Below are 22,514 nucleotides of genomic sequence, written 5' to 3'. Positions count from 1 at the left end.
TGGTACAAGAGCAGGTTTTGCTATCTCCAAACCTTGGGGTTTGCAAACCCCAAACACTGCTCCTTGACCCCTTGAGTGGGACAACTAAACTAAGAAGAAACGTCTCCTAATTTCTGACCTAAACCCTGTCTGGTTTTTAGGTGTGATTAGCACAAGGACCTAAACCCCTGTTTTTTGGGGGGTGACTGGGACAATGACCTAAATCCCTGTTTTTTAGGGGTAAAAAGGCACAAGGCAGGCGGACTGGGGATGGAGCAGGGGTGGCTGCCTCCCTCCTTCCTGATGAGGGAATTCCCGGGCCGCACAAATCCCCTGGGTTCCATCGCCACAAGCTCCCCGTTAGGGGACAAGGCGGTTGCTGAGCGGGACCCTGGGGGGCCACCAGGCCGCGGCCTCTCCCTGGGGCCTAGGCCGCAGGGGTGGTGGCGGGTAGGCCGCGTTGCTATGGCAACCATGAGCCAATAGAGAGCGCGGAGCGGGTGGGGCCTCGCCGGGAGCGCAAATCATCATCGAGGGCCGGGAGGAAAAGGCGGGACCGAGCGCGGGGGCCCAATCGGAGCAAGGGGCGGAAAGGGAAGGCGGGAGGAGAGGGCCGAGGGAGCCGTGAGCGAAGGGGGTAGGGAAGCGTGGCCAATCGCGAGCCGCCCTTCAGGGGGCGAGCGCGGGCCTTGAGCGCATCAACCAATCAGCGGAGAGAAAGGGCGTTCCCAACCGCCCGAAGGCGGGCGTTCTATCGGGCGGGCCAATCCCCGCCCGAGCCGGGGGCCCGCCAGCCAATCGGGAGGCGGCGAGGGAACAAAAGGGGCTTTCCAAGCCGCCGGCCCCTTTCCCCTCAGCGCAATTTCACATGACGCAACGGTTGGAGGAAGAGGTCCGCGGGCCGTAGCCGCCGCCGCCATTTTGTGAGCGCCCGGGAACGGAGCCGGCGGCCGGCCGAGCGGAGGCGCGGCGGCACCCGCGGCACCGGCACCAGCACCTCAAGCAGCGCCGGCGGCGGCGGGAGGGAGCCGCGGCCCGAAGGATGCGGTAGAGGAAGCCCAGCGGCAGCGGCGGGGGGGGCGGCATCGCTCGGCGGCGGAGGCGGCGGCAGCATAAAAAAAAAAAAAAAAGAGAGAGAAAAAAAAAAAAGGGGGGGGGGAGATCTCGCGGGGAGGGGGCTGTCTGTCGGTCGGTGGGGGTCGGGGCGCCCCGGTCGGAGGAACATGTCGGCCCCGGAGGGCAGCGCTGGTAGCAGCGAGGCCCGGGAGGACGCGTGTCGCGATTACCAGTCGTCGCTGGAGGACCTGACGTTCAACAGCAAGCCGCACATCAACATGCTGACCATCCTGGCCGAGGAGAACGTGCCCTTCGCCAAGGACATCGTCTCCCTGATCGAGGCGCAAATCGCCAAGGTTTTTATATTCCACCGACTCCTACTCCTACCTATACTGCTGGGGGGATAAGCCGGCCCGGGGGCTGAGGGATAGGGGCGGCCTCCGGGGAGGGGGAGGGGGGGGGAAGGAGGAGAAGGGCGTGGGGGAGATGGCCCGAGGAGGGGTGGAGGGGTGAAGCTGACCCGGAGGAGCAGGAAAGGGGGGAGATGAGGGCCTGGAGGAGGGGAATTAGGGCAGGAGAGGGGGAGGAGGAGGGGCCGAGGAAGGCTGGTGGAAGGGTGGGGGCGGTTGGGCTGAGGGCTCGCAGGCAAACAGGGAGAGGGGTGGGCTACTAGGTAGGGGTGAGCAGCGAGGGCACGGCTTTCCCGGAAAACAGGAAGCCTGGAGTTTTTTTTATTATTTATTACTAGGGAGAAGATCAGGAGCTCGGGGTCGCTGCGAGGGGAGCAGGGGGCGGAGGGGAGCGGAGCTCAGGCGGGGTCAGGGAGCACGGGAGCTCGTCCTAAACACCGCGGGGTTTCAATAATAAGGCTGCTGCTGCTTCCCCCCAAACCCAATCCACTCCAAAGAAAAACCATAGGGAGCAGGGGACTCGAGGGAGGGGAAGGGCCCCCCCAGCACCCAGCCGCAGAGGAGGGGTGTCGGTAGCAGGGGGGGAGGGTTTGGGACTTGCCCCCACTAAAAGGCGCTGGGTGGGGAGGAAAAAAAAAGAAAAAGAGGGCAAAGCATGGCTGGCGAGCGGAGGAACCCCGTGGAAATAAATAGCAGGCAGCACAACATGGCGGCCCGGCAGTGACTGGGCAGCAGCACCTCGCCCTCCTCGATGGGTTTCCCCCTTCCCCGGAGCCAGCGTTGAGTGTCTGGAAGCTGGTGGTGTAGTCCCCAATCCTTGCATTTAAGCGATTTTCTACCCTTAGATGAGTACCGCGATTAGTAGGGAGGGCCTGGACGGGAGATATTGTGGAGTTGTTTTTTTTTTTTTTATTTTCTGGGTAGTTCGAAGGAACGGAAATAAGATGGAGTTTGTAGCACGGGAGTTGTCTGCTTTAGAAGGACTAAATTTAACCATTAAGTATCGCTTTAAGCATCATTTTAAGTATAAAATACTTTTAAGTATATTATAGTTCAGAAGATAAGGTTATTTTCCCAGTGTGGTCCCTATGGGATATTAACGGGGGGGGGGTGTGGGGGGTACATGACACTTATCTGTCAGAAAAGTTTGTGGGTGAAAGGTGATCATCTGCTCCGGGTAGAGAAGTGTGTGCGTGGTGGTGATGGGGGTTGTTTTGCTCTGCCTGCTTAGAGAAACTTAGAGAAAATTACGTGGGCTTGGGATGACCTGTTTGGATTTCAGGTGATCTGTGCCCAGAGTAAAAGCTAGTGTTGTGTGTGGATCTAATTCATCGTGGCTAGAGAAGTTTATCGGTCGAGGATGGGGAAGAAGTAATTCTCCCTGACTGTAGAAACTGCAGCAGCCTGTAGGATCCTAACATGGCGTCTGAAAGGCACATGATATAAAAAGAAGGGAAAGAGGAGGCTCCCTCTGAGCCCAGCCCAGGCAGTTGCTGACATCCGTCAGCCACAGCACATGGATGGGGGTTTGCCGCACCTTTTTACCAGGACCTTTTTATAAGAAAAGCATTCTTCTTTCAGTCCGCCCTGATTCCTGCCAGTCACCCCTCCCCCGTTGTGTCCCTTGCTCCCTCTGATATCAGGTGTTCGTAGGCTTTTTTTCATTTTGGCTTTAAATCATGGTTTATAATGGTGAGAATTGTACTATATAATGATGGGGAGGGAAGGATCTCTTACGTTATTTAATCTATCTTTCTATCAATGCAGGATGGCTCTTTAGTGCTCCACAGACCTCTTCCAGTCTAGTTTTAAATGCTGCCAGTGGCCAAGTTTTGCCATTCCTTGGGGAGGTGACCTCAATCTAATAGATCTCACCATTATATCTCCTAAAGGGCAGTGGATGTATATAACATAACTTGTGATAATATCAATGCTGTCAAATTTCTTCATTTCTGGGTGATTTAGAGCCTGCCCTGAAGTGTGTTTTTAAAGATGTCTTAAATCCTGTATCACTGGTTAGTTTTGCCTAGTTACTGTTTGTGACTGTGGTTTATTCAAGGCAAGTTCTTAGTTGTTTTTGGGAAAGTGATCTCCTTTACTAAGCCACTTTTAAAAAGTGTTGCCTGGAGACAGTTTGTTTAGTGTAAAACTTGAGTGGTCTGCTTTACAATTTAATAAATGGTTCTGAAATGTGTGACTGGTATTATAAAATTTGTAAATAAAAAGTGTGAAATATGTATTTGTCTTTTTATTTACCATTGTATAGTGCAGAATTTGTTTCCAAGACCCATTTTGTATACAAGGTTATTTTTTAAACAAATTTTTTCACAAGTTTGTGACTTTTGGGGTTCAGTTACCAGATACAATTTTTTTAAAGGTTGAAACCTTTGAGGAAACTAATAATAAAAAAAAAGCCACACATTTCCAACAATAGCTTTCATACATTTTTTGAAAGAACAGTGTGAATTATGTGATGAAGTTTTTAATATCAAGCTGAGAAACACAGAGTTAGCATTCTTCTGTGTTCTGGTGGTTATGTGGAGCCTCCCTGCCTTTTGGTTAGCGTCATGTGGGTCTCTTTCTTGCTAGGGGATGGCTGTGTAGATCGCCTAAAAACAAAATACATTCAAATCTGGGACTCCCTTGTGTGGTTATTGGAATGTGTGCTAGATAGCTTGACATAATAAACATTTCCAGAAGTGAAGGCTTAAATATTTAAGTCCTGGTTCTTAAAATGTAACACCTGAGTAGCATATCTTTGAAGCAGGAGACCCTGCTGAACTTGTGATTCTGTGTCATATTTTGAAGTAGGCGTCCTTACTAGATTACAGTGTTTCCCTGTATGTTTGCTTTTAAACAGTCTGATGGGTAATGAAGGTGACAGTTCAACTTGCTACGGGGCCTTTGCTACTAAGTGAATGCCCCAGCGTCTGAAACTCTAAACTTAGTGGAGGGTAGTGAGCTACTTCCATGCGCTGGTGAAATGGAAGAATATAGTGTGCTATGCCAGTAGCTCTTGGGCATTGGTGCTGCTGAGACAGCTCTTTGTTTCCCTAAAAGCTGACTTTGAAAGTCAGAAACTCTGCAGTCTTTTTTTTTTTTTTTTTAATAAAGGAAAGCATTCAGAACTTAGTGTTTTTAATGTGCCATTGTGTAGGCTGCATTAAAGAAGAAACCAGTATTTCACAGCCATTTTAATATTAATAGTTTTACAGCCAGGGTTGGAGCGTTGAGGCTAGAGAGGTGCCCTTATTCTAACCACTTGCATAGTAGCTTGTTTACAGCTCAGTATTAAGTCAGTATGCTCAGCTCTCAGGTAATACAAGTGGTGTAAAATATTTTTATGTACCACAATTAATTTTAGGTAGCTTAACTGCACTTTTTTTTCCACGTCCAAAAAATGCCACCTGCCTATTACGTTTTTCAGTATGCTCAGAGGCAGTGATTCCCCCCCAATTAACAAGAAACCAACCTTTCCAATGTAAGTTTTAGGCCATGGTAAATTAATACACGTAGTGGTGAGGAAACAATGTGATTTACCCCTATAAAAGTACTGTTGCCCTTCTGTGAACCACCTTAACGGGGAAGGAAGAATTGTAAAGCAAGAGCACTTCACACACTTGTCTGGACAATGGGGCTGTGAAGTCGGGCATTAACAGGGTAGCCTGTCCTGTTTAAAATGAGTGGTGAAGTTATTCTGGTTTTATCCTGAGTTTACTGGATGGTGAATGGGACTTAAAAGTTGGAGTGGATGCTCCTCTAAGGGGATCGTGGTCAACACGCAGCTTGTGGTGTTGTCTTTCACGTTGTCCTCTTCAACAAGTCTGTGTACTTGCTGGTGCTTTCTGGAACTTTGTGCCTTCTGCTTGTGAAAGCCCATGGTGGGCATTAAAAACACCTTGATTTGGGCCAGTAGTGCTTGGTGTACATTAGAAGTTGCTGTAGCAGTCCAGTGTCACCACACTTCTAACACACAAACTTGCTACAAGTTTTGAATGTGGATTTAAAAACAAACAAAAAAACAAACCAAGCTGCCTCTTGTAGCAAAGATGTGTCCAGAATATGAAGACTCCCGTCTGTGAAAATCGTGGTTGCAGTTCCTGAGCTTCTCTGTGTCTTTACCGGGTCGACTTGATGATTGAGTTCTGTCTGGATTTAGAACTTTGTTCTTACTGCACATCTAACTGAAAACCTGACTGTTGCTATCGACAAGTGCCAAGAAAGAATGGGACTCCTTGCTCCGTTCGTTTGGATTACAATACAATAGTTGCGACCTATTCTACGTGTAGTATATAAAAAGACTGTGATACTCAACATATAATCTACGGCTGCAGAAGTTCACTAATTTGGGCTGTTTGCCAGAAGTCTGACTTGTGTTCTGTGAAATCCCAAAAAGCAAGCATTCAGGAGGTCCGAATTATAAACAGTTTTTAGAAGTTCCTTGAAGTTCTAACAATGGTTTCCTGCTAACTTAAAATTACTTTCTCAAGTGGGTTTTGAAAGGTTACACTCAGTACACTAGCGGTAATACTGTCTTTTGGGCTTCTTTTTTTCTTTTTTCCTTTTTTTTTTTTTTCTCCAAAGCTTTGAGACAAACAGAATAACCTAAGGTGTTCCTTTTTTTTTTTTTTTTTCCTGTGATATACCCACTGCATTGTACTTTGAACTGAGTATTGATTTTCCAAATTAAGTTTTTGTATATAAAAAAAAAAAAAATCCCAAGCAAATCCCTTGGTGTTTATAGTGGCAACCAAAATGAGAGGTCTGTATTTCTGGGATTGGTAATCCCTTTATTTAAATAGCTTAAAATATGTTTTGTTGTACTAAACTTCTCAGTTTCTTCTTATTACTCCAGGCTCCTGCATCAGAGAAGCTCCCTGTTATGTACCTTATGGATTCCATTGTCAAGAATGTGGGAAGAGAGTATCTTACTGCATTTACTAAAAACCTAGTTGCAACATTTATTTGTGTATTTGAAAAGGTATATACGCTTTCAGAAAAGTTCTGTGTTCTAAGCAAAATTGTTCCTGGTAAAATAAATACCTGCTTTCAGTTTTGGGTTTTCTTGGGTGGTAAACCATAAGAATTAATCGGTTTTTATTAATCTCAGTATGTATCTATAATGTGGATGGGTATTTCTGTTGTAAGTTAAGTTAGCCAAAAATATAAAGTCTTACTTAATTTGGTTCCTAAACTTCTGTAATTTTTCTATCCAGGCAAGATTTTTCTAATTTGTTTTGGTTACTGTTACCTGGATGGACTTTTTGTAATGTACAGAGCAATTAATTATGAATTATTGATTTTTTTTTTTAAGATAGTAAATAGCCTTTATGTCAGGAGTATACTGAGAATCAGTTTCATAGAGATTTCTCAGAGCTCTCTTCCTGCTCCTGTAGTTAGATTTGTCTGATGTACATAATTTTTGATGTACAAAATGAGTGTGTGAACTATGAAGAATATCATACCTGCTACTCTTTTGGTGGTCTGTGATTTAAATATTAAATATATATATGGGGGGGAGAAGGCCCTAAGAGTGTATTGCTGTTACATTACAAATACATTCTAATTTAATTCAAACTGCCACATTTTTTTTCTCTTAGTTTTTAACCACAGAAAAGTAATTGTGCTTATTCTTCAATGAGGAAGGCAAATCCAAGTCCATTTTTTGAAAGATTGGACTTGAAAGGCTTTATGTTGGATCTGAAATGAAGGGTTAACTTCTGTGGTATGCTGTATGCTCTAAGAACGCAGTGTCTCATATGAATGAGATGAGTGGAGCTTTGCATATTTATTTTTACATACCAGGGAGGATCTGTGATCCTAGTATGTTTTCTATATGGTTTTCACATGTATAATGTATGGCTAAATAAGGAATAGATTTTAATAATGACCACAGAAAATTTAAACTCCTGTGTGTAGTGTAGCTAGGTAGACATTCACTTGTTTTTCCAGTATTAGGTTGTGTTCTTCACTGAGTTGCATTTGAATTTCTTGCAGCTGAAGCTCTGGATAATAACTGATTTTCTGAGTTTGGTAGCGTAACTGTCTACTAAGCAAACTAGAGCCATTGAATTTGTATTAATTGTGTAAAGTGGCAGTCACTTCAGATAACTTAATCGATGGTATTACAAGGTGGAATTCTAGTTACTGACGTTGTTAAAAGCATTTGTTTTATCAGTAAATGGTCACTAAGGTATCTTTAAACACGTAATGAAGTCAGAAACTTGCTCAGTCACTACAGCACCTTTCATGGTCTACTTCGTACCTACTCATTGAAAATTGTATAGATGCATCCTCCCACTCCCTATAGCTACGTATGAATTATTTTTGTTGAAGTTCTTGCCACCCTCCCTCTTCAAAGAACCTCTGAACTTTCTGAACTTCTGGACAGTATGTCTTGCTGTAAAATGTTAACACACAACTGCAGCAACAAAGGGTCTCCAGGGTCAATACTGCATGATTGAATTAGAATATTCACTGTAGGACAGCTTTTGTCTTCCAGTGTTTTAAATTTATTTAAATTAACTACTTGAGTTATGAGATGAACAGAATTTTGCTTTGATGTAAATTTCTGACTTACCTGTCAGGAGATGATTCAATGTAATTGTGAAGAGAGAAAAAATGGGAGGCAGTACTGCAAATATGCTTGATTTGTGGCTCAGATAGTTCTACTGCAAAATTAGACCTGAAATGTAGTTGAGTTCATTTTAGCTAATACACATTTTGTTAGAATTGTTAGGGAAAAAAACAAAAACCTTCAGTGATTTAACAGCTGAACAAAACACCTTTTCTGTTCAGAAAATTCATTGTTCTCTGACTTGTTTGCCATTGATCTATGCCATTCAGCACAAACACTTGAATAATGTATCATCTCAGAGGCTGCTGCCTTTCGATATTTTTGTTACTGTATTTTCTTTTTCACAGAAATTGGCCAAGTAAAGTGAGAATTTTGGTAATGGAAAAGTTGAAAGAAAATTCTCAGAGAAATGGTAATACGCAATAAAACTTTCAAATGGCCTTGAAATGACAATGCCACATCTGAGTTTGTTACCGATTCTGTTGGTGTAGATGTAAAAGTCTGCTTTGGTTATAAGTTCTGTATAGCCAGTTCATGGTGTTAAAATGATAAAACTGATAAGAATATTAAACAAATGAAGCCTTAAGTTCTACAGAAAAGTTTTAGAAGTTGTTTTATATTAACTTAACAAGCCATAGAATTGTTTTATTGTTTTAGGTGGATGAAAATACTAGGAAAAGTTTATTTAAATTACGCTCCACATGGGATGATATTTTTCCTTTGAAGAAACTATATGCCCTTGATGTCAGAGTCAACTCATTAGATCCTGCTTGGCCAATTAAACCTCTGCCCCCAAATGTGAATACTTCTAGCATCCATGTGAATCCTAAGTTTTTAAATAAATCGGTAAGTTTTTATTCCTACTGTATGAGCAGATGGTAATATATGTAGTTTTCATTGTTTGTATGCTGTTTTTTGACAATTTAGTATATTAAGAATGAAGCATCTGATCTTTGTAGACAGGTAAGAGCAATTTCTTAACTAAGAATATTTGATGGGTTTGGGTTTTTTTGTATTTCAAAATTGAATCCTAGATTTCTGAACATTGATATACTAAATAGCATATTTAAACTTGTCACACTGGGGAATTTCTCACGGAGCAAAAGTTCTTAAAATGTTTTATATTTTGCATTAGAAATGCAATACACAAAGTCCCAGTGTTGGGTCACAATAACAGAGGAGATAGTTAGCTGATTCCATTAAGATTTTATGTGTAACTTTTTTCTTATGTTTGTTTTTAGCCAGAGGAATCTACTGCACCTACCTCTGCTGTCACTTCTGGTGCCTCTACTCCTCCAGCTGTTCCTGAAATACAGAAGAATTTGACACAAGAGCAACTGATAAGGCAGCAATTGCTTGCAAAGCAAAAACAGTTGTTAGAACTTCAGCAAAAAAAATTAGAGCTGGAGCTGGAACAGACTAAAGCACAGTTGGTGAGTAGGGTAGTTGATGAAATGCCCATACTTGGGTCTCACTTTTGGATAGCACCTTAGCTATACAGGTAACTGCAGTAAATTATGTTAGAAAAGTGTAGCTCTTGTAGGACTAGAGCAATGCAACTTGTTCTGGTGTTCTAGACCAGTATTTGTTACCTACAAATTGTAAGAATTGCACTCAAAACAGGTTTAAAAGAAGCTTTTGTGTTCTGTTACTAACTTCTCCCCAAAATAACGTGTGCATGTGATCCTAGTTTTGCACCTCTTCCTGTGATTCACCACAAGACAGACTTTTTCAAATATATTTGCTTTAAAAAGAGTAGCATTTCTTTATAGAACAAGGAATTCTGATCGTTAGCAATACAAAGGCAGTTTCCTCACTGGGTCAGTTTTGTTTAATGCCAACATCTGAAGGTGGTGGTTAAGTTGTGTTTTTTTACATTCATAATAGAAAGTCCACTTGTTATGAGTGTTAATGATAGAAAATAAACATCTTAGAAGTTTAGGGAAAAAAAATCAGATCTGTCAGTTTAGTTGTCATGAATATGTCGAATATATAGAAAAACTAATGCTGTAATGAGAACATGTGCTTAGATTATGTATTTTGCTGCATTGACATTGCATTGATTTTGCATTGTAACTTGATCTTCTCTGAAGGTACTGCAATATTTTAATGCCTGTGATTAGCAATTAATTGGTCATTTTCAGTTAAATGGCTGAATCTTACATAACTACCTTACAAGTGTTTTCTATTTATAGTTTTGTTTTCAAGTCCGAACATGAGTGTCTCTGGGTAGGAGTTGTATCATGCAGGTTAATGCTGTTTTTTTCCCCCCTATTTCAGGCTGTTTCTCTTAGCGTTCAGCAAGGATCATCTACTATAGCTTCAGTTCCAGCACCTTCCAAGCCACATGTGTCACAGACACCTCATATGACAGTTAAACCACCTCATCAGACTTCTGTGCAATCTGAAAAAATCAAACCATCCCCAAGTCCTCCACTTCATGATATCAAAATAGTAAATAGGGATCCTCGACTTAATAGGATGGCTCAACATTCTTCTCATGCTAAAGATCAATCTCATAGGAAAGAATTTCCACCAAACACAACCAGTCAGTCTGATACCAAGGCAAGCAAAACATCACAGGCTGAAAAACAAAACTCCACAAAGCAAGAGAAATTGAAAGCAGGTGAAAAAATACAGAAGAAAGAGCTTGATCAGTCAGAAGCAAAATCTAAATCACCATCTCCTTTGAAAAACAAGTTACCCAGTACTAAAGATGCTAAAAACCAGGAAAGTGAAAGCACAAAAGTATCTGAAATCAGTAAACGGGATCCAAGACTGAAAAGACATCTTCAGGAAAAGCCAGAGGGCAAGGAGGATGAGGTGAAAGAGAAGAGGAGAAATGTAGAGAAAAAAGAAAAAGAGGAACATAAGACGTGTGAACATAGACCAGTAGGCAGCAGAAATAAAGTAGTTAATGGTGTTGTTCAGAAACAAGACACACCTACAGAAGAATCAGAAAAACAGGGTGGAAAACAAGGGAGATCAAGTAACAGAAAACGGTCACGGTCACGCTCTCCTAAGTCACGGTCACCATCTACACATTCTCCAAAAAGAAGAGAGAGGAGATCACCCAAAAGAAGACTCAGAAGCTTATCTCCCACTTCGTCAACTCCTAAAATCGGAAAGATACGTCAGATAGGTCCTAAGCAGTCTCATGTTGAAGAACCCACACAGGCAGCAAGAGATGAAAGAAATTCTAATAAGCGGAACGTGAAACAAGAGGTGCGAGATCCACGGAGAGTGAAAAAAGCCCAAGAAGACAGGCCTCAAGAAACAGCAAGTCAGCATTCTACAAAAGCTTCTCCCGATCCAAAGGAGAATGCAGAAAACTGGCAGGGATCCAAAGCAGGCAAGAGGTGGAAATCTGGTTGGGAAGAAAACAAAAAGTAAGTTACCATCTTTTAAACAGGTTATGTCTGAAGTCAGTGGAAATTCTACTGCTGACTTCAGTGTAGTCAGATTTTAAGAGGAAATGTTCAGGTTGTCAAAAATTGTCAATGAAATTTCTTATCTTATTTGTAGTTAGAGAAATTATGCCTACTAAGATGATTGTGATGTTTTCTCATGATCAGTTTTAATAGGGATGTAACAGGCATGTCCTGAATAACGAAATAATTTATATTTTAAATATGTTCCCGTTTTCAGCTCGCAGCAGAGTGAAGAGCACCAAGCACTTGGTAAAGCTCCTCACCAAAGACACCGGGAAAACTGGACTGCTGCTAAAGGAATTTTATCACCCCGAGCACCAAAGCAGCAGCACAGGTTAAGTGTGGATGCCAATTTACAAATTCCTAAAGAATTGACATCTGCAAGCAAGAGAGAATTACTTAAAAAGGTAATGCTAATTAGCTTGTCTTCATAGAAGAGTCCTGGATGTAGCTGTGCTTTTCTTTTTAGAAATCTAAACTTCAACTTTATGTTACAGGCCAATGATCGCTTAGCATCTGGTGAAATAACTCAAGATGAATTCCTCATGGTAGCTCATCAGATTCGACAGCTGTTCCAGTACCAGGAAGGGAAGCACAGATGTAATGTGTGGGATAGCCCTACAGAGGAGAAATGTGTTTTGAAAAAGAAACCTCTTCTATCTGATGCAGAATTAACATACTACGAACACAAAGCTAAATTAAAAAGAACCCAAGTTCAGCATTCATTATCAAGGCTTGATCTGTTGGATCCCGATGATATTTTGGATTATCATTTACCTGATGCGTTGCTTTCTGGAATAGAATGTGAGCAAGCAAAAGCAAAGCGTGGAGTACAGTTTGACAGAAAAGAGCCATTTGGAGAAAGATCTAGGAGGCATTCTCCTGTAAGTGGCACTAACAGACCTTTTCCTGATAACCTTTCACCGCTTGAGAGTCGACGAAGACTTGAGGAACAAAATGCTACTAAAGGAGCAAGAGGTTCTAAAACATTCGATCCTTATGACAGCTGGGGAGAATCAGAGGAATTCAGAGATGCTCTCAGACAACAGGGAAAAGGCACACCGGAGTTCCAGAAAATAGATGGTGATGCAATTTGCAGATTTGATAATCGTGAAGAAAGACAGCTTCTCGGGCAAGCTGGTATGTTTTTTTGCCTTATTTTGCAGACGTTAAATAATATCAACGTTTTGGTGGGTGTTTATATGTTGCTTTTTTTTTTTTTTTTTTTTTTTTAAGGTGTTCGAGAGGAACCAAGATCGCCATTCAGTGAGCGTTTCAAAAGAGCTAGATATGAAGATCTGGAGAAAGCACCATTTCCAGAAAGTCCAGGAGCAAGATTTGGAGGCATTGAAGCCAAGCAGAGAATAAGTGCACTAATGGAAGACAGACCTCTATTTGATGGCTCACCTAGACAACCTCCTGCAAGGGTTGGGGTAGATGGACCAGGAAGTCCTTTTGGTGATGGTCCTGCTGCTGGTTCAACTTCTCGAATTGATGGGCCACCTGGACAGGCTGCTCTGAGATTTGAGGGGCCGTTGGTCGGAGCAGGTGCATCACAGTTCGATGGACCACTGGCGGGGGCAGGGGGATCAGGAGCCCTGAGATTTGAGGGGCCACCAGGGCAGCTGGCAGGAGCTCTCAGATTTGAAGGACCCCCAGGACAGGTTGGAGGAGGAGGTCCACTGAGGTTTGAGGGACCTCTTGGGCCTTTGCGCTTTGAGGGTCCTGCGGGCCAGCCTGTAGGTGGTCCTAGATTTGAAGGACCTGGAGTTGGTCTCAGGTTTGACGGACCCCGTGGTCAGCCTTCAGGTGGTCTCAGGTTTGAGGGACCCCATGGTCAACCTCTGGGGCCTCGAGGTCAACCAGGGGGTGGTCTCAGGTTTGAGGGACCCCATGGTCAGCCCTTGGGGCCTCATGGTCAACCAGGGGGTGGTCTCAGGTTTGAGGGGCCACATTTACAGCCCTTGGGGCCCCATGGTCAACCTGGAGGTGGCCTCAGATTTGAGGGGCCACATGGGCAGCCTATGGGGCCACATGGACCATCAGGAGGTGGGCTCAGGTTTGAGGGGCCACATGGACCTCCAGGTGTAGGTCCTAGGTTGATTGACGGACCAGTACACCAGGGAGCTGGTGGACTTAGATTTGATGGTCCTCTGGGACGGACGGGTCCAAGATTTGATGGCTGTCATGCTGGATTTGATGGTCAGCCTGGACAGCTGTCTCTTTTGCAAAGATTTGACGGAATTCATGGACAGCCTGGCCCAAGATTTGAAAGGGCACCTGGCCAGCAGGGACAGGCACGATTCGATACAGCCATACCTCAAAGATTTGATGGTCCTCACCAGCCAGCCTCAAGGTTTGACCTGCCCCTTGGCCTTCAAGGTGCACGGTTCGAAAATGTAGCTAACCATCCTGCCTCAAGATTAGAAATGTCGCCATACGGACAAGGCGGTCCGTTCGTTGATCATCCCAGCCAGGGCTACAATGGACCATCTCATGGGATGCAGTTCCAGAGGCCTGACATATTTGATGGTTCGCCAGGACCAAATTTCAATGGGCCAGCTGGCCCAGGAGCACAGAATTTCTCATTGAGAGCATCTGGACATTATTTTGACGAAAAAAATCTTCAGGGTCCTCAATATGGAGGCTTCAATAGTATGGCAGTGGGAAGTAATCAGGTAAGAATTATTGTTGTAAATAGTTTGCTTGCAGAAGTATTTATGTGTAGATAATTAGTAGCTTTTCTTTTTCTAAAAACATAATTTTTTTTGAAGAGCTGGCACACTGGGAGACAGTTTCAGACTTAAAATGTCATCCTTATGTAGTATCTGGATGAGTCAAGAAGGGCATGCACTGTTATTTTAAGATTTTTTTTAAATTAACAGATCTAATCATTTTGTAGGTGAGAATATAAATGAAATTAGCATTTTTAGTTTGAAAACAAATCTAGGTAATTGGAAGTCTGGCATTTTCATTAAACTTGAACAGGGTGAGCGCTATAAATCATGACTGATGATAAAAGTGAATATAAATAATTAATTTTTCTAAAGAGGTGTAGAATTAGGATGGACCAGAAATAATCTTACTGTCTTTTTGGAGATTATAGTGCAGGTGACAAGCCAGTAGTAACAGACACCCATAATTTGGGGGAACTGAGAAAGATGCAGACATTGTTAAATACAGTTTTTGAAAAACAATCTTGGCATCAGCATGCTTTGAGTTTAGTTGTCTTTCCTATTGCCAGCTGGAAATGCTTTCTTCAAAAGGAGAAAATAACCGTACATCAATCAAAATGATAACATTTCTTCCAGTAGACTGCAGATTTTAGAGGGTGTTTTTCATTTGGGGTATAACTGAACACAGAGAGTTAACAGCAGGTAACGTGTCCGTCTAACCTCAAACAGGATCAAATTTTAATCAATGTAAACCTTTTTTAGTAAATCCAGAAAGCAATTTCAGAAAAAAAATACAATCTCACTCTAAAATTATTTTTGTGCATGTGGTTTGCTGCAGCTGGGTTGCTGCAACCTTCAGAATGCATTTCATACAGTAAATACTATTTCAGTTATAGAAAAAATAATAGTGACCTTTATTGATGGATGTTTACCAGTTTAACTTTTCTGATGAGCTCTGTTTTTGTGAAAAGGATCAACTTGAATTATTGTGCTTGGAAAAATGTGTTTAAAGGCTTATTGGATAAGCAGAAAGAAGAAAAGTTTTTTTTTTTTTTTTTTTTCCCCCATTCGTTTAAATGTTAGGCAAAGTAAATATGCTTTTTGATTTTTTTTTTTTCTGACAGGAAATGAAAACAATGGAAAGGTTACTTAGCCATTTGTGGACCCTTCAATACTGAATTGACATAGTTCACTAATGGAAGGATTTTAATATTTATAACATTATTGAGAAATTTGTAGAAATTACCCTTATTTTGGAAAAAAAAAAATGCAATTCAAAGAGTGCTTAAATGTTTACTTTTACAGGTTTCGCTCATGTCTGCTCAGCCAGGACCGTATGGCCAAGGTCAGCAGTATTTGCCAAATCCTGGAAGCTTTGTTCAGAACCCTGCAGGTACCAAACAGTTAACTGCTTTTTGTTTCTTTCGGACTGTTCTGTTTGCTAGTGGACACACAAAATTAGCTTTCTGGTTTGTGTTGGTGTACTGGGTCTGTGTGGACTAAGGGAGATCCCAGTGAGGTGGCAGTAGATGTTGTTTCTGGAGTACTTTAATCTCGTTAGGGGTTTCCTTCAAACTGTGAAGGCTTTCATTAGTTTTTCATTAACCGTATGGCTTTAGTATGTAGTTGTGCTAAAACAAAGCAAAACAAAGTTTTGGTCTGCTTTTCTGATGGCAGAAAGGTACCAGTTTGTAGGTCTGGCTTGCATTTGACAGGTTGTATAAATTGTCAGGTTGTATAAACTTCCGAAGTGTATGAATTGGTTAGTAAAAATCTTGAAACAAGTCATAAATAATTGAAGTACATTGGTCCTGGTGAAATATTCAAGGATAAAATGAGAAAATACTGTGTTTCAACAAGCAGAATCCAGTAGAATTCTCTTTACAAGGCTGTGAGCATAGAGAGCACTTCAAAAAATTTACATTACAAAGGAAGTTGTTGAAAGGGAAGAAGTAAGTCCAAAAATAGATATGAAGCAAACAGTGGATAAATAGTTTGAAATAAAAAACAGTAAAAAAAAAAAAAAAAAAAAAAAAGGTAAAAAGTAGATAAAGAAAAAAGATTAAAAAAAAAAGTAAAAAAAAAAAAAAAAGTAATAAAAGACATAAGGAAAAATGTGTTGTCAAATGTGCTGATAGAAGTTGAAGTAAATTCTTGATGTTAACGTTTAGTCTCCTTGAATATTGATATTTTTCTCTAGGAGGCCTTCCACATTCATATCCTGATAACCACCTTGGCCAGCTTGATGTCAATGAATTGTTTGCTAAACTGTTGTCAACAGGAATTCTCAAACTGTCAAAAACTGATTCCACTTCAGCACGTATGTAGATCCATTATATTCTAACTACTTGGGCTATCCATAGCTGAATTGTAAAGCTAAGTGTGAGAACTTTTGAGTTCTTGCATCTTTTTTTTTTTTTTTTTGAACTGAGCTTTGTGGGAAAGGATTTGGTGTATGTGAATTACTAACTTTCTAAAATGTGTATTACTTCATGTGTATGCTTAAGCTATTTAGAGCAGCCTATTGTGGTTTTGGTGCCCTGCCTCAGTAACTCGTTCTTGGTTATAATCAATGATTCTTGTCAATTTCTGAAATACTTCCGTCTGAATATTGAGATTTAATGCTGAAAACTTAGCTGAAATACAGTTTTCCTAAATTGAAATGATGAGTAGTGTACTGTATTGTGTGTTTTTTAATGTTACAATATGAGACTGACTCAGCTATTATTTATTAATAATATTAATTCATATCATATTTATTAATCATATTTTTTAATTTTTGAGTAAAACAAAAATAAGGTTCATCAGCACCTTACTTCTTTCTGATAACGTACTGAAATTTTGATGAACTTGCCTTTATTCTTTCTAGAAGTGAATGAAACATCAGCCCAGCCAGCTGCTGAAGAGGAGGATGATGACCAGAGTGATCAAGATGTCCCAGACCTCACAAACTTTACAGTTGAAGAACTCAGACAGTGCGTATAGTAGCATGAGCTTACACTGCAGTAAGAATAATGGCATGGAAGTATCTAAATAGTGGAATCCAAGACAGTTGAGAGCTTTTAAAAGATGTTATGCCACTTTTTGACTAAGAGGACCTGCAATTTTTGATTGTTACTTCATGACTAAGGATGTGCAGTTTTTGATTGTTGTTAGTCTTGGAGAACTTCAGGAAGGAAAAAGAGGGAAAATGAATGACAGAAAACTTCCCTTTATGCAAATGGAGATGTTGTCATTTAAGCAGCAAGGCTGTGATACAAAATGAAGTCAGTGTTACTTTGTTACTACTAACTTTGCTACCTTTGTGGTAGTTTGCAAAGCTGAGCCAAATGCTAGTGTTACCATTTTATGCCCTATTAGGTGATGAAGTTAGTAGGCATGACATTACTGATAGTAGCACATTTCTTATGAATAGTTCATGCAAGCCTATTATTTATTCAGATGTTTTCAATTAACTGTTACAAAAATCAGGAATAATTAACTATGTTGCATGCCCTAACCTTATATTAGATTCATGCTTTTCTTCTGCTTCTGCAGTCCTACAAATCAACTTCCTGATAAAGTTCCTATCTGTTTCTTTTCATAAAGATGTTAAAATTTTTTTCCCCTTTTTGTAGGCGTTATGATAGTGTTATTAATCGACTATACACTGGAATTCAGTGTTACTCATGTGGAATGAGATTCACTACTTCACAGACAGATGTTTATGCCGATCACTTAGATTGGCATTATCGCCAGAACCGCACAGAAAAAGATGTTAGCAGAAAAATTACTCACAGAAGGTGGTACTACAGTTTAACAGTAAGTAACGCAGCATGTGTCTTACTACGTTAAAGGTTGGATTCAGTGTTATACTTTATGTATGTACTTTAGGATTGCAGTTGAAATTGCATTCTCACAGGATTTTTCCTATGGTAAACAATGTTGTATTCGATATTTCAAGCAGTTTTTATAAATGCCTGTCAGAACACAAAAGGCAATTATATGATGAACAATAAGCAGCTGGAAGCTGTTGGTACTGCTTTGGTTGCACCAAGAATGGAATAGAAAGAGAAGGAAAAGGTTTTCTGAGTAGTGTGGCATTATTAGAAAACATGCACTCTGCTGCATGTTAGAAGCATTTCAGTTTCAACAAAGTAATATGTTCTAAATAAGGTACTTTGGGGATGTCATTTCTCTTTCCCTTAAATTTGTTTAAAGTATTTCTGGCTATATATAAGTGTCTGAGTATGAATGAAAACTTTTCCTTAGGATTGGATTGAATTTGAAGAAATAGCTGATCTAGAGGAACGTGCAAAAAGCCAATTTTTTGAAAAAGCTCATGAAGAAGTTGTGCTCAAGACACAAGAAGCTGCAAAAGAGAAAGAGTTTCAGAGTGTCCCTGCTGGACCAGCTGGAGCAGTTGAAGTAAGTTTCAGCTTGCCTGCATTACCCTATGGGCAATAAAGTAGACTGAAGTCTTGCTGTTGGACCTGTGTGCAGCTACTTCATAGATGTTGCATTTGTGTCAGATAGCATTAATAACCAGTAGTACAAAAACTTACATGCCTATTGGCATGCAGTCTTTTTAGTGAAATCGAAATGGGGGAAAGCGTGTCAATTTACTGAATGCTTCCATAGGGGGAGTAAGTTCAGTGAGTTGGAAATGATCCCTTGTGATTTAAGTAATGATTTTTACTGGATTTTTGCTACATTTACACATTCTTTTTCATTAGATGATAGGCATTAGGACATTAGGTGTTAGGACAAAGAACCATCTGAATCTTCTGACTTGAAAATAATCAACAGATATGTATTTAGGTAGGCAAAATAGTTAAGTAATTAACTACAAATGTTTTATATGGTAAACCTATAAGAAACTAGCTAGTGAGTCATGTAGACCTTTGCTTTAATTTTTAAAAGGTACTTGTGCTTGTTATCAGAGTTGACTTATGTATTTTACACAGAAGCATTAAAGGTGTTAATACTTCGTGTAAGAGTTCTCCCTCTAACGTGAAACTCAAAAGTTGAGTTATGGGGAAAAGTGAAGATGATGCCATAAAAAAAATAATAAAATTAAATCTCCATACTGGATTATTTTACCTAAATCCCTGTACTGGATTGTCTTACCTGAGTAAAACAGCATTAGATTGTTAAGGTGTTTTGCAGAGAGTTTCTAGTTGAAAGGGCAAAGTTTGCCTTTCTCATATGATAACAGCATTCAAGGTCAGATGATTGTTGCTAAATTTACAAACTGTACTCAATTTTTATTAATATTTTCTAAAGTTACTTTTAAAATGTAGAGGAAAGATCATCTGTTAGTCCACTATAGATATCTTAATTTAAAAGAGCGTTATTTAGCTGTTACTTGTCAATTTCCTGAAGTTCATGTGTTTTATTTTAATAATGTCATATGTCTGTTATTTCAATACCTTTTCAGAGCTGTGAAATTTGCCAAGAGCAATTTGAACAATATTGGGACGAGGAAGAGGAAGAGTGGCACCTAAAGAATGCTATACGAGTAGATGAAAAGGTAATCTGATTTTAATAGACATGATACTTGTTGATATTTTAAATGAAAAACAAGCTGCGCCCCCCACCCCGTCATAGTTAAAAACAAACAAAAAAAACACCTCAGCTGAAGATTTGTAGTTAGAAAGTGAGACAGGAAATTGATCTGTCTCTCCTGAAGGGATTTCCCTGGTAGTTTTCCTGACTTCCAAGTACATAAATATCTCAATCTTTGGAAATGCTTGAAGTCCTGGTACTGTTAGTACAGGCTTGCTATGCTTCCTTCATACTGCTGTGCTAAAAGAACAATGAAGGTGATCCTTCCTCTCTGCCAGAGGGGTTGAACCAGATGGACCCAGAGGTCCCTTCCAACCTCAAGCATTCTGTGATTGTGCAAATGTTTTTATATATGGTGTAGGCCTTTGTTCAGTTCTTTCTATATGCAGCTATCCACGTTATGGGATTTCCTATACTTAACAGGCTTTTTGTCTGATACCGTTTCCTAAAGATCTTTACCTAGTTACATTTGACACCGTAGTTTGCCTACTTGAAACGTTGTTGTTCTAGAGGAATTGTGTGATCCATAATTGACACTGTTCTGTTCATGACCTGTGCACCTACTCTGTTCTTAGGCATTTAAATTTACAACTTTTATTTTCCAGATTTACCATCCATCTTGTTATGAAGACTACCAAAACGTAAGTGAACGTGAACCCTTTTTATTTTTGAAGCATTTTGCTTTCAGTTTGTTCACTGACTTTACAGGGAGCAGATGTCTTCAAAATCCATCTTTCTTGCATTTGACCAGACAAAGAATCAAAGGGTCCTGGGCACGGCAAGTTTATAATACAGAAGTTGCTAGGATACATTTCTCATAGTGATGTATCATGACAGCTTGTGTGTCATACATGACTAGAGCAAAACCATTATTTGAAAACACATCATGAATTTGAGTAACATGCATAATCTTAGGAATTTGAAATGGGTTAGTGTGTGTTAAGTTTTTAATGATATGGGAGTACAGTTCATTTGTGGAGAGATGGGAATATTGTATGGTAATGTGTTAAGCATTTCATTGCTACGTGAATGATACATTTTCAAAATAATTGTGAAAAAGTAATGCTATTAAACAGCGAATTTGCTTTATATGGATCTTGACAAAGTAGAATTTTGGATTTTGAGTGCTTTACTGTCAACACGTTTGCATTTTAGGAAAGACTAAAAGGGAAAAGGATTTAAAAGTGGCTGCTATTGTAATGATGTGTTAATGCTACATTAACGTTCATTTTGCAGACATCATCATTTGATTGCACACCATCTCCCAGCAAGAATCCTGTAGAAAGTCCTCTAAATATTATGTTGAACATTGGTAAACAAGAAACACAAGAGTCCTGTGACTCGCCTAAAGTCAAAGAAGAACCTGATGACACCCCTCCTGCCTGTGCAGAAGAGAGCACACCTGCATCTACAGATATTAAAACAGAACCTGATGAGTCTGTTTAAATAAACTGAGGTATGTTTTTTTTTACAGAAAAGCTGCTGTGTTATCTCTGGAAGGCAAATACTTTTTATATGAAATAAAAACATTCAGCTGAGGCAGGGCCTTAGCTACTGTTTGGTTAATAAATACATTTTTGTATTTGTATTTCTTACTGCCTGCACAGTTTCAGGTGTCATTGTGTGAAAGTTCTGTAGATGCGTGAAAATTTAATGGAATGAAATTGTATATGTAAAAATGTACAATTTTCACTTGTAGAAATGTAAATTATAAATAAAAGATATTTTTGCTATATATGGAGTGTAATGTTTATGCACACCATCAAATGAAGAGTGTTTCTGTAGTTTTTTCAGTTTAAATGGAATTAAAAAGACCTCTGTTTTAGACCTCTTGCTGAATAAGATTCAGAAAAATGAAAGCAAGCAACTTCCTTCAGTTATCTCATAGGTGGGTTATCAAGGGAAGCGGTGCAGGAACTTCTCAAGACACAACCCTATATTTTTCTTTTTAAACTTATTTGAACAAACTTACATATCCAGATATTAAAAATAAAAAAGTAACCAAAAAGACAGTTCTGGGTAGAAGGGGAAAATTTAACAAAGGAACCAGAGTGCTTGATTGTGAACACAAGTGCCAACAAACAATTAACAAACCAGGATGCCTGGTAGCTGAGACATTTTAATGATTTTTTTTTTCCGTTAGTCACACATAAGAATTTAATACAGCTGAACAAACTTTTCTTTACGTTACAGGGGGAAACGAATGTAAGAATGCTCATTTGAAAAATGGTTAACATTTTTTTTTTTGTTGTTTATGACTGGACTTAGATGGTAAACCAGATATCCTGAGATGTTAATATTTCTTAAATGTAATAAATAAAATTAAGCATATATTTGTGTAAATCTCTTCCTTTCAGTAATGGGTTTGCGTGGCTGGCATGGTTGTGGGATTGCAAATAAAGATTCATACAATGTTTGTCTTGGGATAGTATGTCATCTGCATTTAAGGTTTTATTCACTCTGCTATGTGGGGTGGGGAGTGCATACTTTTAAAGCTGCTGGGAGTAAGACACAAAACAGTAAGTGAAAGAGTAGTTCTAGTGTATTGCTCTTGTGGTGTGGATACTCAAAAGATAAGAATTCAGCCTTAGTGTGTGATATAAGTAGAAATAATCAGCTGTAAGTAGAAAATCAGCTGTGAATGTGCTGTTAGTTGCAATGTTCCCAGTCTTCTCACTCAGGTTTCAAGGGGTAGGCTGAGACATCCTTGTGCAGTAAGAGGATTTACAGCAACTTACTAACAAGAATAATTAAGCTCAAAATGGATTTTATTTAGATGTAATTATCAGTGCACACCTGTAAATCTGATTTGGGAATGGGCCTTGAAATGCAGAGTGCT

At 40.1% G+C, this 22,514-nt stretch overlaps 1 protein-coding gene across 4 annotated transcripts; it reads left to right on the top strand.

Annotated features, from left to right (window-relative positions):
* The first annotated feature begins 708 nt into the window (after nt 1–708).
* PCF11 (PCF11 cleavage and polyadenylation factor subunit) lies at nt 709–22,006 on the top strand. Of its 4 annotated transcripts, none has more exons than XM_084531648.1 (17): nt 1,258–1,391; nt 5,490–5,855; nt 6,301–6,426; nt 8,680–8,868; nt 9,264–9,455; nt 10,303–11,411; nt 11,671–11,860; nt 11,951–12,593; nt 12,690–14,131; nt 15,434–15,521; nt 16,329–16,448; nt 16,998–17,103; nt 17,746–17,929; nt 18,380–18,535; nt 19,548–19,640; nt 20,281–20,316; nt 20,912–22,006. In XM_084531648.1, the coding sequence occupies exons 3-17, from the start codon at nt 6,328–6,330 to the stop codon at nt 21,119–21,121; spliced, it is 4,857 nt and encodes a 1,618-aa protein (XP_084387774.1). In that variant the 5' UTR covers nt 1,258–1,391; nt 5,490–5,855; nt 6,301–6,327; the 3' UTR covers nt 21,122–22,006. The 4 variants fall into 4 exon arrangements, with proteins under 4 accessions (XP_084387772.1, XP_084387771.1, XP_084387774.1 ...); XM_084531647.1 differs by having other exon boundaries at nt 1,268–1,391; nt 1,784–5,855; XM_084531646.1 differs by lacking the exon at nt 5,490–5,855 and having other exon boundaries at nt 709–1,391; nt 17,001–17,103.
* Nucleotides 22,007–22,514: the final 508 nt, after the last annotated feature.

The sequence above is a fragment of the Aythya ferina genome (assembly GCF_964211825.1).
Source record: "Aythya ferina genome assembly, chromosome: 1".
Taxonomy (NCBI): Eukaryota; Metazoa; Chordata; class Aves; order Anseriformes; family Anatidae; genus Aythya; species Aythya ferina.
This window is presented reverse-complemented; position numbering and strand designations above follow the sequence as displayed.